This window comes from Acanthochromis polyacanthus, chromosome 3 (assembly GCF_021347895.1).
Source record: "Acanthochromis polyacanthus isolate Apoly-LR-REF ecotype Palm Island chromosome 3, KAUST_Apoly_ChrSc, whole genome shotgun sequence".
Taxonomy (NCBI): Eukaryota; Metazoa; Chordata; class Actinopteri; family Pomacentridae; genus Acanthochromis; species Acanthochromis polyacanthus.
This window is the reverse complement of record NC_067115.1, coordinates 8,158,896-8,175,517: the sequence shown is the minus strand read 5'-3', so window position 1 is coordinate 8,175,517 and position 16,622 is coordinate 8,158,896. Positions and strand designations below refer to the sequence as shown.

Sequence of the window (16,622 nt, the reverse complement as noted above, 5' to 3'; positions counted from 1 at the left end):
CGACAGTCGGCGTGTGGAAAAGGTCGGATGTTGCTTGTTTTCCAATGGCTGCAGTTTCACTGCTTGTTTCTTGCAAATCATGTTGCACAAACAAGCATGATTAACTTGATATCTCAGGAAATTGAATAATAGTCGGGCTCATGGTTCGCTGCAGAGAGGAAATAAGTTGTGTGATTGTGCTGCCAGGTTGTTGGTGAACTGTTCTTCCTGCGATGCCAGAATGAGTTCAAGAGTTTGTCTCAAAGGAAAATGGGATGAACAATTCCATTTGTGTGATCAGAGGCCTACTTCAGACCGGTGGAAATGATTCTTCAAAGGTTTCAGAGGTCAGATCATCGATGTCATCCTGTTCATGTGTTTTGTGTTTGGTTCAGGTTCATCCTGGTCTTCAGCTGCCTGGTTCTGTCGGTGTACTCCACCATCCCGGCCCATCAGGACTTCTCCTCCCACTGTCTGCTCATCCTGGTAAGAAACTGGAATACCATCAGCCAAATAGCATTCAATAATTCATGCCATTAGTCAACTAGTTGGCACACATTTCTGATATCAATTGAAGTAGCTTGACATTTATATTTTGTTATATATTTTAATTCTGTCAATGACTTTATAAAAAAAACTGTGCCCACAGAGAATATAAATGAGAGGGGAAAAGCCCAGAAACTCATTTTCAGAGGGTTCAAGGACTAGTTTAACTTTAATATAATACTGATTTCAAAGGGTAACTGCAGCTCCTGCAATGTGACTGAAATGTTATTAATGCCTCAAAATGATTTGGTCTCCTTAATGAGGGGTATATTTTAAAGATCAGAGTCAACAGGATTATTGCAAAAGAGATTATTTCCTAAATTTATACACATTACCAATTCATAAATCATGTTAATTACAGTCTAGTTTCCAAATATAAAAATACAACAGTGAGCAGAAGAAAAATGGGCAAATGTACACAGAAATGTAGAGTAATTAGTGCTGTGATCACTGTTTGGAGGAGAGATGTGAAGGATTCAGCTCCATTAATGATGCTGCTTTGCTGCCTGGATGTCTCATCTGAAAAAAAAAAAAAGTAAGAAAAGAAAACTTCCTGAATTTCATGTGGTGGACAGACACGAAATATTGGAAGTTTTCTTTTTGTCTGTCCACCACAGAGCTCTCAGCCTCGACCTTGTGACTGAAGAATAAATGTCAGTCTTGGTCTTCTACATCAGTGGCTCATTTGTTTAAGTGTCTGCCCTCAAACTGGGAGCTTTAAGAACTAATAGCACCAAATGGAGTTCAAAGTTGCCTTGGGAAAGAGAGTCGGGGAGGATAGAAGGCACACGAGAGCTGAAAATGCTTTTTAAAACACTCACCATGACTCACGCATGCTTTTTAAAAGCCTGCGACAGAAAGGAGAGGTCACTTTTTTTAATGGTCTAGCATTTAGTGCACATGATTGGCCCCGAAGGCAGCGCTACACAAATTGCAGAGTGTTAATTACATCAGCGTTGTCGTCTAATGGAAGCTGAAGCAGCAGCAGTGTGTGCATTAACAGGCGACCTGCCTCAGTCATTATCACTCACAATTCTGTCAGCCCGGTGTCCGTTTTAATCACAGATACATTAATAATGACGTGCAAAAATAACAAACAATCACACTGAATAATATGAGCACAAAGTCCTCATGAGCACTGAAGGTGCACTTTTGTATTGCAGTCTCCACAAAATGAAATTACTACACACTAAACTGCTTTCTTTTAGAGATTAGCGTATTTTCTGGTGGACAAAATTTGTCAAATTAACACATCTGTGCCATTTATTTTACTGCTTTAATGTTGATCCTTTTCTACCACCCAATGATACATCAGATAGAGCTAGATTCGTAACCATGGTAACCCAGAAAATGGAGGAGATGCTTCAAATGTGCTCTATGCCCAAACCATGACATGTACTAGTGTCTAACAAAGCATGACATTCTGCTAAACCTAACCAGAAAACAAAACTTAATCCTGAGACTGACTGTGACTTGTAACAATAATAATAATAATGATAATGAATTCTTCTTCTTCTTCTTCTTCTGGTGATGATGATGATGATTATTAGGGAAGGAACAGGTGGATTAAAGAGCATAGAGAGTAAAACCACGAACAAAAGGCTACAACGATCATGATAGTAGTAAAAGTAAATAAATTAAGAAGTCAATAAATAAAGGGTAAAAACTAAATATTGGTTATTTAGGCCATGTTGAATCAAGTGGCCCTGCTCTGCACATCAGCAGTAGAAAGATGCTTCACCGTGCTGAATGTGTCTTCCAACAACTTGCTCCTCAGTATGTCTTTTCTGAGTCATGCTGCATTTATTTTATTGGTCAGGTATGTTTTTCATTTACTCTCAGCCTCTCTGTTTTGTTTTCAGACTTATGTCCTCTTCTATCAGCCTGAACTTTTGTCTCATGACATGCATCACGACTTCACAGTTGTTCTAAAAAGTGCAGAAGTTTTTTGTTTTTTTTTACAGAATCCGGTGCAAACTGTTAACACTTGATTGTAGAATCAAGTGATTTTGATGGAATATGGGGCTCCGTTTTCATTTAAGTTTCCCAACTGCATGTGACTCATATGATACATTCAAGGACCATTGGAATGTAGAAAAACTGACAATTCCTGTAATTTTACAATTTCTTGCTGATAAATGGTGCAATTCAGGCACTTTTTAAAAAAGAAAACATGCACTTAAAACAGGCCAGTGCTAAAACAACTGCTGTTTATTTCTTATTCTACAGGAGTTTGTGATGATTGTGGTGTTCGGCTTGGAGTACATCATCCGGATCTGGTCGGCGGGATGCTGCTGTCGCTACAGAGGATGGCAGGGTCGCCTTCGCTTCGCCAGGAAACCATTCTGTGTCATAGGTGAGCAGTTGGATGTGAGAACGCGTTCACGCTTGGTGGACACAGATACCAAAATCTGTCTTTCAGTTTCTTCTTCAGCTGTACTGGACCGTGGTTGTCCTCTCTGAGTTTGATGAAGCACGAAAGGTTACACAGCAGCACGCAATCAGCCAGAGTTTGCTGGTGTCATTTTCAGCTGTGGTCAGAGCTCAAACGAGCACGGGGCATTTGCGCAATGAGGCTGCATTAACTGCCTTTTATTCTTTCCACCGTTTAAGACATAGATGTGCGTGCTGCATCTTGGAAAGTTAGGGCTACTCTCAGAGGTCACGATCAATGCCGTGAGCTCTGCCGTCACACTTTACAGCAGCAATGTCAGCAAAATGAATCACATAAAGTAAGAGATGAAGTGACAACGGGAGGACAGAGTGTAGAAACAAGCAGGAGAGACGATGGGATGAAGTGAGGAAATGCTCGTGTTAGGAGTCCCATTGTGCATTTGTGGCTTTGAAGGATAAACCTGATTAATAAATGAGGTGTATCATTTAGTTTTCTGTGTGTTCTCACTTCCCTGCAGACAGAAACTCTGCAACTCAGCTGCATGTTAAAATGTTATAGAATGAGAGTTCTTTTTATAATCACAGCAGCAGTTTCCAGAGCAATTTTTTGGTCTTATTTCTATTATAATAGATTTTTCTCAACACAACTTGATACACACACATATATACACACAAAGAAACCAAAGCTGCTGGTGTTTCAGAGGAACCCATAAGGTGTGAGTCAATATTCAACGGCGAAAGGCGATTTTCCAGTTTAACCCTCTGAACGTTAAGCAGTTTCTGGCTGTTCGTGTCACGTTTTTCCTCACCGTGGCCTCATTTTTCACTGCAATAGAAAGTCCTGCACCTCTTTGGAAACAAAACAAAACCATGAACAGAGAGAGAACAATATGACATAATTGTAATGCCATATGTGACAAAAAAAAGAAAAGCAAAAATTACATTTCTTTGATTTTTCATTTTACAAACACTGGAAAAAAAACATGAATTATTTTGAACAGCATTTTTCCAAAGCCAAAGGTGTTGCTTATACTGGGGGGGGGGGGGGGGGGGGGGGGGGGGGGGGAACAGAGACTTTATATACTGTATGTAAAATAAATATTTTACTCCTTACATTTTTTTATTGGCTTCTATTCTTGTCTACTCTCTGTTTTGTGTAAATACTGCCTGCAGTTCAGCTGAAAAGTTCCTAAATTTTTGTTATTTGACTGTAATCACAACTGAGTCATGGCTTCACAAATTTTTATTTTATTTTTTTGTTTGTTTTACAGAATTTGATGAAAGCTAATGGTTTATTTTGGTGATATTTTTAAATGAAGCCTGCAGCTTGTTCTGTGCAATAAAATAATTATAATTTTAAGCTTCAATTTGACTCGGCAGTTGTACCAAAAAATGGTGAATTTTTTTTAACAGAATTTAATGAAAGCAAACAGCTTCATTTGGCTATTAAATGAGTTTTTAAGTGTGTTCACAGCTTGTCTGTTCCTCCTGCTGCCAAAAACAATGGACTATTCCTGGAAGCCTTTTTGGGAGCAAAGCAACTAACCAATCTATGAGGCTGCCTGGATGTTACAGCCTCATTTTCATCAAAATATATTTGAATAATTCTAGAAAATACTATGTCTTCATCAAAATGTCTAAAATGAAAACACACCATGCTTCAGTCCAGCTGAATGTCACTTTCAAGGGTTTTTCTTGTTGGTCTTCCCTTCAGAACAAATGATTTTGTCCCAAAGTTAATGTAAAGTCTTTTTAGTACTTTTATGTTGGTACTTTTAGCTGGTGGACGACGCCAGATGGATATTCTGTAAACTGGTTTCTCCGTGGCAGCGGGAGATTCTTAATTACTTGGTATCAAAGATGGATGTAAGCAGCTTGGCTGGAAGAGTACGGAGTCGTATTGATGCCAAAACTGCGCTGCCAGGGGAAGTTTCACTGCTCAAAATATCCACTGAGTGCAGAATCTCAACACTAATACAAAATTTAAACCACTCTGATCTAAAGTTGTGCATCCACAGTGACCAGCTCATAAATCAAACAGGCTCAGTTTCACTTTAAGTGGTGGAAGCAGGTGATTTTTCAGTGAATTCTACAATTCTACAGTTTCATTTAACAGACGCTTTGATCCAAAGTGACACACATCTGAGAGTCCATACAACACACGCAAGGATCTAGTAAGGAGAAAACAACCTGGATAAGAGCCATAAATCAAGTTCAAGTGTGATAGTAGGGCCATGGGGCCTACAAGCAGTGCAGGGTTTTAGAATTTTTTTTGCAGTCTGTCAAGTGCAAAGGTGTTCAGTGAAGAGCTGTTCTTTAGTCTTAAATACTGATAGAGACTCAGATCAAATAGAGTGCAAGTGCCAGAGTTTTTAATTTTATGAAGGCTGCAACTGGAAGCCAGTGAAGTGATCTGAACAGCGGGGTGACATGCTGTTTTCAGCTGGTTGAAAACCAGACGTGCCGCTGCATTCTCTCACCGAGCACTGAAAGAAATGAATAAATGACTTCAGGAAACATGCTGTGATATTAAATCAGCCTCCTAATATGTTGGTCTGATTTCCCTTGTTGGGTTCCTCCATGTGGTGGTTTGACTGCAGGTTAGAACGTTGTGTGCTGCAAATGAGGAAATCATCAACATTCATCATTTTCAGGAAACAATTAGCAAGAGTTTCGTGTACAAAACTTTTTAAGGAGAGATTATTTTTTGCTTTTGTGCATTTTACAGTGCTGTGTTATTAGTTTTAACCTTTAACCCATAATGTGGATTCTAACAGTTGTCAAATAGGGCTGTCAGCTGTGTACCAACCTGACTTCTGCATAACACAACTGATGGTCCCAAACCTCATTAAGAAGGCAAGAAATTCCACAAATGAACCTCGATAAGGCAGACCTGTGAAGTGAAAACCATTTCAGGTGACTACCTCATGAAGAGCTCAATGAGAGAATGCCAAGAGCGTTCAAAGCAGTAATCAAAGCAATATGATTAAAAAATAAATAGGGACAAAACCTGATTGAATATGGATATCTACGGAGCCCTAGGGGACATCCTTCCTGTTTGTGTTATATCCCTTCCTGTTGTACTTTTTCTCCTCCGCGTTTGTATTTTATTCCTTCGCGTTTGTGTTTTTTTCCTTCGCGTTGTACTTTCTCTCCTCCGCGTTTGTGTTTTATCCCTCCGCGTTTATTTTTCAAGGAACACGATTGTCATTTTTGCCCTCTGCCTTTATTTTTTAAGGAACACTTTTGTCATTTTTGCCCTCCGCCTTTATTTTTTAAGGAACACTTTTGTCATTTTTGCCCTCCGCGTTTATTTTTTAAGGAACACTTTTGTCATTTTTGCCCTCCGCCTTTATTTTTTAAGGAACACTTTTGTCATTTTTGCCCTCCGCCTTTATTTTTTAAGGAACACTTTTGTCATTTTTGCTGTTGACAAGTTGTTTTTCAAAGACGGAGTTCGCGTTCAAAGTCGAACTCCGCGTTCAAAGTCGAACTCCGCGTTTAAAAACGAACTCCGCGTTCAAAGTCGAACTCCGTCTTGGGCCCGAGCAGTGTCATTCAGTCAGTCTGTTGAGCGTGCAGCAGGGGAGTCAGAGGACGGATTCCTACGGTACTACTTCCTGTCCAAACTTAGTTTGGAGGTTTGCTTTGCCTGGCACACCGGCTGATCATCACCTTGGGACATTACACGCCAAACGGTAAATAATTATTTTAATGAATACCACAGTGCTTCGTCTATTGTTCTGAACTCTGCTGATCTCAAGTCACATTAGCCCTTTCTGTATTTATCGCAGTTGGACTGCTTCGGTTTGCACGCCAGCATGAAGCTAAAAGGAGCGCTCGTTTTTGTCAACGTTTCTACTGACCAAACCGCGACTGTTTCTCTGAATGTATAAAAAGCGCACCGTCCCGCGCGCGGTCCCACTGAACAAAAACGAGCGCTCCTTTTCGCTTCATGCTGGCGTGCAAACCGAAGCAGTCCAACTGCGATAAATACAGAAAGGGCTAATGTGACTTGAGATCAGCAGAGTTCAGAACAATAGACGAAGCACAGTGGTATTCATTAAAATAATTATTTACCGTTTGGCGTGTAATGTCCCAAGGTGATGATCAGCCGGTGTGCCAGGCAAAGTAAACCTCCAAACTAAGTTTGGACAGGAAGTAGTACCGTAGGAATCCGTCCTCTGACTCCCCTGCTGCACGCTCAACAGACTGACTGAGTGACACTGCTCGGGCCCAAGACGGAGTTCGACTTTGAACGCGAACTCCGTCTTTGAAAAACAACTTGTCAACAGCAAAAATGACAAAAGTGTTCCTTAAAAAATAAAGGCGGAGGGCAAAAATGACAAAAGTGTTCCTTAAAAAATAAAGGCGGAGGGCAAAAATGACAAAAGTGTTCCTTAAAAAATAAACGCGGAGGGATAAAACACAAACGCGGAGGAGAGAAAGTACAACGCGAAGGAAAAAAACACAAACACGAAGGAATAAAATACAAACGCGGAGGAGAAAAAGTACAACAGGAAGGGATATAACACAAACAGGAAGGATGTCCCCTAGGGGGCTCCGTAGATATCTAATATAAAATAAACTCTAAGTCAGCGAGTCAAAACTGTGTAACTTTGAATTTTAGAAGTTATATTATGTTGATTGTGTTTTTACCTAAAAAACTGGCAAAATTCATTCACGAATGTATTGTAATTTTGCAAACATTTCCTTTTCGTTTAATAGCTGAAACTGTTCAAGTTTAATTCACAAGTGAGTTAACATGTACCAATATAAAACGTAAAATAACACCAAAACGATGTAGCTCTGAACAATCTTCTAAATGCATTTAAAAATTTGTTGTATTTTAATATTTTCTTTCTGTGTAATAGATAAAATTGTTCAATTCAAGTTTGATAATGTAAATATATTTCTTCAAATCTGCCAGTTGGGTTTGTGAGGATTACAAAACAAATAAAATGCCTAAAATGTCCCTCCAAATAAACCGGACATAGCTGATTGATCATCCTAACACACAGTCTTAGATAGCTGCACTTATATCTGCAATAACTTAATGTCATAGGAGTCATGTTATATTGTTCATGTTTATATACAGTTCATGATTTCATCAAAAAACACAATCCAACTGCAGTTTAAGGAAGAGACACTCGTGAGTTGCATCGATGGAAATGTAAGACTGATTTTGTTGATTCTTTTGATTTTATTTTTTAAGTTGAGCAGATATCAAATGCTCCTCCATGAACGCTCACATGTTCCTCTTCTCCATCCTCATCTCCGTCACGTTTTCCCTTCATGAACGTTCAAAGTCTCTGCAGCTCCGTCGGTTCCCCATTAATGTATTTTTCATGGAGCTGCTGTTGACCTTTACACCTTTTCCTTCTCACTGTGGATCAACTGCTCGGTGCTTTACAGCCAGAGCCTTGCAGACACCTTGGTCAGCATTTTTTTTCTAATAAAAATGATTCGACTGAAGGACAGAAGCACGAGGGACGATTATATCCGAGGAAGAAGCTCCTGAATAGCATCACTGAAGGGTAGAGTTTCACAACACGGAAGGGAAAGAGGAGGAAACTCTTTACTTGAGCTGTTGTTGGTTTGATGTTGTTTGTTGAGGTTTTCTCTGCACAGACACTGATATTCTGTTTGTTTGCGTGTCTGCATCTTTTCTTTGTGCGTCTGTGTGTCACAATTTGCAGTTTGTACTGTTTTGTCTGCACTTCTACGGGAATAACCGAGAAGGAGCAGACGTGAAAATAGCTTCCCACAGCAACCAGTTATTTCTCCCCTGCTGCTGTGTTTGTGTAAAGTGCAGATCAATATGCTGACTGAGCTGCTTACACGAACACGTAGCACATATAGGAGGCAGCTCATCGCCGTGCTGTTGATGCCTGTAGCAGATTGTGTCGTTTCCACTAATGTGCAGTCTGAGAGGATTTGCCCCATTGAGGGGTGACAGCAGTGAGTAGCTGTTATCTGACCTGAGGGCCTCCAGCGTTTAAAGGTCCAATTCATATTCAAATCAATATTAATAAGATTTACTTGCCTTTAGGCCAAAGCAGAAATGAACACAATGATTTCTGTTGTTGTTCTGACCTATATAAACATGTGTGACCTATTTCTGTTGCTTTATTTATGATCACTGTTATTTCCCAGTTGCTGGGTGATACGTAGATTTCTTCTGCACTAGAAAGTCTTGAAAAACAACGAGAGGAGCTGCAGCATTCTGTGAGACCCACTGCTGTAATAATTGAACCACACGCAGTTTAAAAAATCACCGATATTACAGCATTTATCAATAATCATCACACTTTAAACTTTCCTTGCACTTCTCATGTTTGGCATGTTGTTCCATCGGGAAAATTAATCAAACCTGAGATGAAAATTGTAAACTTTTGTTCAAAAAACTGCTTTATTCTACAAAAGTTAAGCACTAGCTCCATCAGTATTCTGTAAAAGCGAAGAAATCTGTGTTTGTCAGCACAACCATGATGCCACTATTGAGCCAGTATCAACCAACAGTCATTTGACAAAAAGTCAACGATTTTTCAGCTGAACTGTGTTTAAACAGAACAGAAAGGAGACAAATGTGCAAACAGATTAGAGACGCTGAGATACAGGCTCAATCAAATAAATGTGGCATGGTTCCTATATTTCAAAACTACAGCTAAAAACTTTTAGAAAACATTCATTTTTCAGTGTGTGTCGTGCTGAGTTCTCTCTCCTTCATGGTTGTTCTGTTTCCATAGAGGTGCAGCCCACAGTGAAGAAAACTGTGACTGGAGATAAAAACACCCAGAAACTAGTTGGAGTTCAGAGAGTTAAATATTTAGATGTGTCACTTTTCTAAAACTTGTACAATCTGATTTACTTTTAAAAATTAGAACACATTATAGATTATTTTTCCCCCATCAGGTTTTATGGATCCTTCATGTGAAGGTGTCAGACAGATTTTGAATCATTGAGAGTAAGTAAATCCCATTCTGTTTTGAGTTGTGTGTTTTCGTGTCTCTGCCCTCCAGACATCATCGTGCTGATAGCATCGGTGGCCGTGGTGTCGGCCGGCAGTCAGGGAAACATCTTCGCCACATCGGTGCTGCGGAGCCTCAGATTCCTGCAGATCCTTCGGATGGTGCGAATGGACCGAAGAGGAGGAACCTGGAAGCTGCTGGGATCCGTCGTCTACGCACACAGCAAGGTGGGCAGCAGTTCAAAAACAGGTTCTTTTTTTTTTTTTTAGCATAGCTTGACCATTTCAATTAGCCCCATGATGAGTACAAAACCACATAACTGAAGCCTAATGTCATCCAAAGAAAAAAAACACATCAAGCTCAAAAAATGTTCAAAGTATTTTTAAAGCTTTTAAAAAGATTTTTTATTTATTTGTTTTTTTTAATGCTCTTTTTTCCGCCATCACACTAAATGTCTGTTTGCGCCTGCAGGAGCTGGTCACCGCCTGGTACATCGGCTTTCTGGTCCTGATCTTCTCTTCCTTCCTCGTCTACCTTGTGGAGAATAAGTTCAACAAGGAGTTCGCAACCTACGCTGATGCCTTGTGGTGGGGAACGGTGAGTCTGCACTGACTTTATTTCCTCACACTGACACTGAGTGCTCAGTCAACCTTCCTGGCCAACAGCAGACTTAACACTTCTTTGATTTTCAGCTTCATATCTGCTCTTTTACCTTTAAAAGTGTCTGGATGCTGAAAAAAAAGAGTCCTTGCTGTTATTTTGTCCTGCTCGCTTTTGCCTCTGAGCGCTGACAGCCTCTCCATAACATTAACCCTGCGTGGCTCCATTTAACACCATTTTCAAATTCATAATGGTTGGAAATAGCCTTTGTCGTTGTGGCAATCAGAGCCTGAATGGCAGATAATCAGTCTGCCAAATGAGAGGTAGATGGATGGAAACATGTACAAAGAACCGAAGCCGAGCAAAGAGTCCTGCAAGCAGTTCACAGCCGTGTTTGTGTCATTAAACCAATACGCTGCATTAAATACTCCTTTTCAGGCTTTTACCGAACAGGTGAGTAGGTTTATTCTTTTTTTTTCTTTTTGATGTGCTAAGTACCATCACAATGAGTCATTATCACAATTAACTCTGCTTTTATTGAAACATCATTTGGATTCTTCTGACATCAGGACATTTTAGTTTTCAGTCAGTCAGAGGTGAAACAATGTCAAAAAGCTGCTTCACAGATCACCTTTAAATTCGGTCGTCACACATAAAACACAACAATAACACACATAGTGGACTCAAAAAATAACATTTTTACTATTTCCACATGATTTAAATAGTTTTCTTTTAGCTTTAAACAGTTCTGTTGCACCAGCTTAGTTTACTTGGTTTGGATTAACTTCATATACTGGAGTAATTTTATTTCTATAAAATTGGGTGGTCCAACCTGATTAAATTAGGTCAAATCCAAGCCCTGGAAAATCAAATCAGTTGACCAAAGTGCTGCACATGTTAACTGTCAGGCAGCTACAAGTGCAAAAGAGAATATAACAGTATAACACACTAAAATAATGCAAAACAGAGAAGTTTAAGACACAATTAATATAGAATACTAAATGTAATAATTATTATAATAATAATTAAGAGCTGACAGAAACCATTGAAAGCATGTATGTCTTAAGAGTTTTCTTAAAAATGTCAGAGGAGAAGGAGCTTCACATTTATATATACTGCTATTACAGCTGCTATTGCAAAGACTTGATTTTTGGTTAAAACGAAACAAACAAAGCAGCCTCAATACAGAAATAAGATGAATTAATTCAAAAATTTTATGTTGACTCAACATAAGTGCATTAAGTTGGACCAAAATAAACTCTTAATGATGAAAGAAAACTATTTAATTACGTGGATTTATTCATTTGAGTGTGAGCTACATTGACTTAGTGTATCTCAACATCAATGTAATAAATGCTCAATATCATGAAAAAACTAACTGATTTAATAATGTTTATCTTGGAAATATGAAACCTATTCATACAAAATACATGTTACACTTCAGCAAATCTAACCAGCAGCTATTTTCATTATTCTGAGTGTGTGCTTAAAAACATTTCTTTTTCTCCCGTGGCAGAATAAACATTTCAGCTGCAGGCTTTCAGCGCTGTACTTGAATTCAAGGTCTCCACACAGAAGAGATTCCACTCTGGGTTAGGGTTGGAGTTATCATTCAGTGATTATTCAAAAATACAAACAGATTCAGGTCCTCAGATGTGCTGTGAAAGGAGCTGATGCATTTTTACTCAAGGCCACAGGTGAACCCAAATTAACACACTACTAAGTACTGGTTCATCCAAACAGTTAAATCTGAAACACAGAAGTGAGGGCAATTCTAGTTTGTGCCTCAAAGTCAAGAAAAAAAACATTTGAATTAAGAAAAAAAGACATCTATTATAAGCTGTAATAGAGAGTAACTAATGCCTTTTTGATTCCTATGAAATCCTTTACTGGTGCATATAAACCATTTTTAGGGCATTTATCTTCCTGAATGTTGATTTTCACTATTGCAAATGTTGATAATGTGTTAAGCATATGTTAAGTAAATGTTTTGGAGTTGTTAAAACACAAAAGCAAGCTAAGACAGCAAACGGGGTGCAGGCTATGGGATCATAAACACTAAACAAAATTTTTATTTTTTATTTTTTCCAAAAAGTACTTCTACTGATTTATACAACAATAAAATAGTTTTCTAAATATTTTCTGACTTACTTTTAACCTTTTGAACTCTGAAACTCACCAGTGTAGTTGAAGGGCATTTTAACATTAAAGAAATCACCAAAGTTACACCATTGATTAGCCAGATACTGTAAAGAGAAGAGAACGTAAGTAATAAACTATTGATAGAAGAGTCACCTTTTTTCCAGTGGTGGTAACCTCTATGAGCACTTGGAAAAATAAGTAATCAGGGAAATTTGACTTTATTTTATGGTGTAATAATTTTGTGCACAATAGACATTTCTGAGTTTTCTCTCCTCCTTGTGCTGCTTCCATAGAGGCACAGGATTGTATATTGCAGTGAATAGTTCAGAGTTAGAATAGATCTACACAGCAGTACTAACTTACTTGCCAAGTTCCTAACTATCCATATTAGAAACTACTACCAGAGAATGATCATCAAACATGAGGCCTAAAGACAAATTTGACTGAAGGAAGATAATAAAATCATTACAATACAAAGTTACAACACAATAAAAGACAAACTCAGGGTGTCAATCTGTACTTGAACTGAATCCCAAAAGTAAGAGGTAGATCTTCAATAAAAATTTCAAAAGTCTGAGCAGTTCTTACGTTAAACGGTAAACTGTCGCAGATTAGAAGAAGTCACTGCGAAGGCTCCATCACCTTTATTTTTGTGCCTGGATTTTGAAAAAGTATCTGGTTGGTTGACCTCAGTGGTGAACCGTTTAAAACCTTTAAAACAAGCAAACAAAAAACAAATCTTTAAATCAATTCTAAAATAGATGGAAAGCCAGTGGAGGGAAGTCAGTACTGGTATCCTGACATCATACTTTCTTTTACTGTTCTGCAGCAGCCGTAGACGCTGAAGAGACGCCAGCTTTACGCCCACATACCAAGAATTAGAATTCAGAGTCTTTGGGCAACAGACAGACCTTCACCTCGGCTAAAAGTCTCAACAGAAAAATACCCATTTTGAACACTGAGCTGGTCTGTCTGTATATTTTAAGGAGCTGTCGAAGAAGGTTTTGCACAACAGATAGATTGTATGAAGCAAACAGGTGTTACCAGGGTCAGTCAAAAGATCTGGTCAACAACTAAACATATCAGTGTTATTTTAATCAACTGAGAAAGTTGAATTCCATCTAAGTTTGAATACCTTTTGTGTAGTCTTGCAAGTGCTCCATTACTTTTAATTTTAATGGGTAGATATGCACTTATATCAGCAAAGCATTGAAAAAGAATGTAGCATTTCTTAGAAATCGACCATAGGAGTAGCGCATATGATGAATAAGGGAGCGGGCCCACAGTGGAGCCCTGAGGGACCTCATAAGTGGGGCTACAGTCAAGGAATATTTACCCAAGAAGCGTCTATCTTTCAGATATGACCTCAATTATTTGACGACATTACCGTTGAGGCTCAGGACCTGATGATAAATCATTTACTTTCACAGATTACCCTGACAACCATCGGCTATGGAGACAAGACGCCAAAAACATGGACAGGACGGATGTTGTCTGCAGGGTTCGCCCTCCTGGGCATTTCCTTCTTTGCCTTACCAGCAGTAAGTCATGGCTTTCTTTTGTATATCATGGATATATAGCAGTCCACTGAAGCAGTTTTTTGAAGCAGCTTGATTTAGAAACTGTGCAAAACAGCAATAATTCAGGTATATCTAATTTTATATTCATATTTGATTCACAGAAGACTGTGAAGTTTACCCAAATTTAGCTGGGCAGTAAATGGCATTATGATTTATGGCATCATAATGGTGTTATAGTGCACAAAAGACATGTGAGTTCTCTCTATTTCTAGTTATGGTTGTGCTCTTTACATAGAGGTACAGGACAGGGCCGGAGTGGGACCCATTTTCAGCCCGAGACTTTCATGCCTCAGACCGACCCACATTAGATCACAACCTATTACTATTAAAATCTCGTAATTCTAGCCTTGTCTTGTAATTCAGTGTGTTTTTCTAAAATATTTCCAATTCAGTGCAAGTACGGGTTGCTTCACAATGACAGTTTTTTTCCAACATGAGTGCACATCTCCAGCACTATTCTTTACAACAATATCAGAATCTATATTCTGTTCAAATAAGCGTTCCAGGATATCCAAACTTTAAAAATTAAATAAAAGAAGAAATAAAAATATTACATTTAAAAAATATATATAAAAATAATGTTGAACTTTCTAATAACACTGTCATCTCTTTTTCCTGGGCTGCACAGTGGGGTAGTGGTTAGCACTTTCACCTTGCAGCAAGAAGATCCCCGGTTCAAAACTGCATGTTCTCCTTGTGCATGCGTGGGTTTTCTCCAGGCACTCCGGCTTCCTCCCACACACTGAGGTTAATTGATTATTCTAAATTGCCTGTAGGTGTGACTGTGAGTGTGATTGTTTGTCTGTATATGTAGCCCTGTGACAGACTGGTGACCTGTCCAGGGTGTCCCCTGCCTTCACCTGAGTCAGCTGGGATAGGCTCCAGCACCCCCGCGACCCTAGTGAGGATAAAGCGGTGTGTAGAGAATGGGTGGATCTCTTTTTCCTCTGCAAGGAAACAGTTCCATCACAACTTAAATTTCACAAATATGAGAACATCAGTTAAAGGGATAATCTCCAACACTATTCTTTACAACATCACAATGTCCTTTTTTGCAATATCAAATATCAAGCAAATTAGTGTTCACAGATATCTAATACGGGCTGCATGGTGGTGGAGTGGTTAGCACTTTCGCCTTGTAGCAAGAAGATCCCCGGTTCGAAGCTCGGGCTCTTTCTGCATGGAGTTTGCATGTTCTCCCTGTGCATGCGTGGGTTTTCTCCGGGCACTCCGGCTTCCTCCCACAGTCCAAAAATATGCTGAGGTTAATTGGATACTCTAAATTGCCCGTAGGTGTGAATGTGAGTGTGATTGTTTGTCTGTATATGTAGCCCTGGGACGGACTGGCGACCTGTCCAGGGTGTCCCCTGCCTTCGCCGGAGTCAGCAGAGATAGGCTCCAGCACCCCCGCGACCCTAGTGAGGATAAAGCAGTGTATAGAGAATGGATGGATGGAACATACCCCTATATACACATGTACACATTCACACACACAGGTGTGTCAGGCCCTGACACTCATCACGTGTCAGGGCCTGTTTCCATTACTCAAAGAACTACCTCAACAACCCAAACAGTTCACATTATCAGGTAATTTCCGACCATGCTCCACCTCCGATCAAAAAATTCTCAGTTGTTGTGTCCATAAGATACGTCTGTTTTAACCTCTGCTTCCACTTATCCACAATCGGTGATTTAACATTCTTCCAATTTGCCATTACAGTTTTCTTAGCAACTAGCAATAAAATATGCAGAATACACACGTGGACAAAATTGTTGGTACCCCTCAGTTAAAGAAGGAAAAACCCACAATTCTCACTGAAATCACTTGAAACTCACAAAAGTAACAATAAATAAAAATTTATTGAAAATTAAATAATCAAAAACAGCCATTACTTTTGAATTGTTGATTAACATAATTATTTAAAAAAAAAAAACTAATGAAACAGGCCTGGACAAAAATGATGGTACCTCTAATAAAAGATTGAAAACTATTTGACCAGAGTGACATGATTAACTCAGGTGTGTCATTTAATTGACATCACAGGTGTTTCCAAACTCATAATCAGTCAGTCTGCCTATTTAAAGGGAGACAAGTAGTCACCCTGCTGTTTGGTGAAAAGGTGTGTACCACACTGAACATGGACAACAGAAAGCGAAGGAGAGAATTGTCCCAGGACATCCGAAAAAAAATTATAGACAAACATCTTAAAGGTAAAGGCTATAAGACCATCTCTAAACAGCTTGAAGTTCCTGTGACAACAGTGGCTCATATTATTCAGAAGTTCAAGACCCACGGGACAGTAGCCAACCTCCCTGGACGTGGCCGCAAGAGGAAAATTGATGACAAATTGAAGAGACGGATCGTTGGAATTGTATCCAAAGAGCCCAGAGCAACCTCCAAAGAAATTAA

General features: G+C 39.1%; 1 protein-coding gene across 1 annotated transcript in view; it reads left to right on the top strand.

Annotated features, from left to right (window-relative positions):
* kcnq5b (potassium voltage-gated channel, KQT-like subfamily, member 5b) overlaps nt 1–16,622 on the top strand; it is a 163,212-nt gene that overhangs the window by 105,350 nt on the left and 41,240 nt on the right. Inside the window, exons 2-6 of the mRNA XM_022193395.2 lie at nt 375–465; nt 2,755–2,881; nt 9,942–10,117; nt 10,362–10,487; nt 14,063–14,173. Coding sequence (XP_022049087.1) covers nt 375–465; nt 2,755–2,881; nt 9,942–10,117; nt 10,362–10,487; nt 14,063–14,173 — 631 coding nt within the window. The remainder of the gene's footprint in view (nt 1–374; nt 466–2,754; nt 2,882–9,941; nt 10,118–10,361; nt 10,488–14,062; nt 14,174–16,622) is intronic.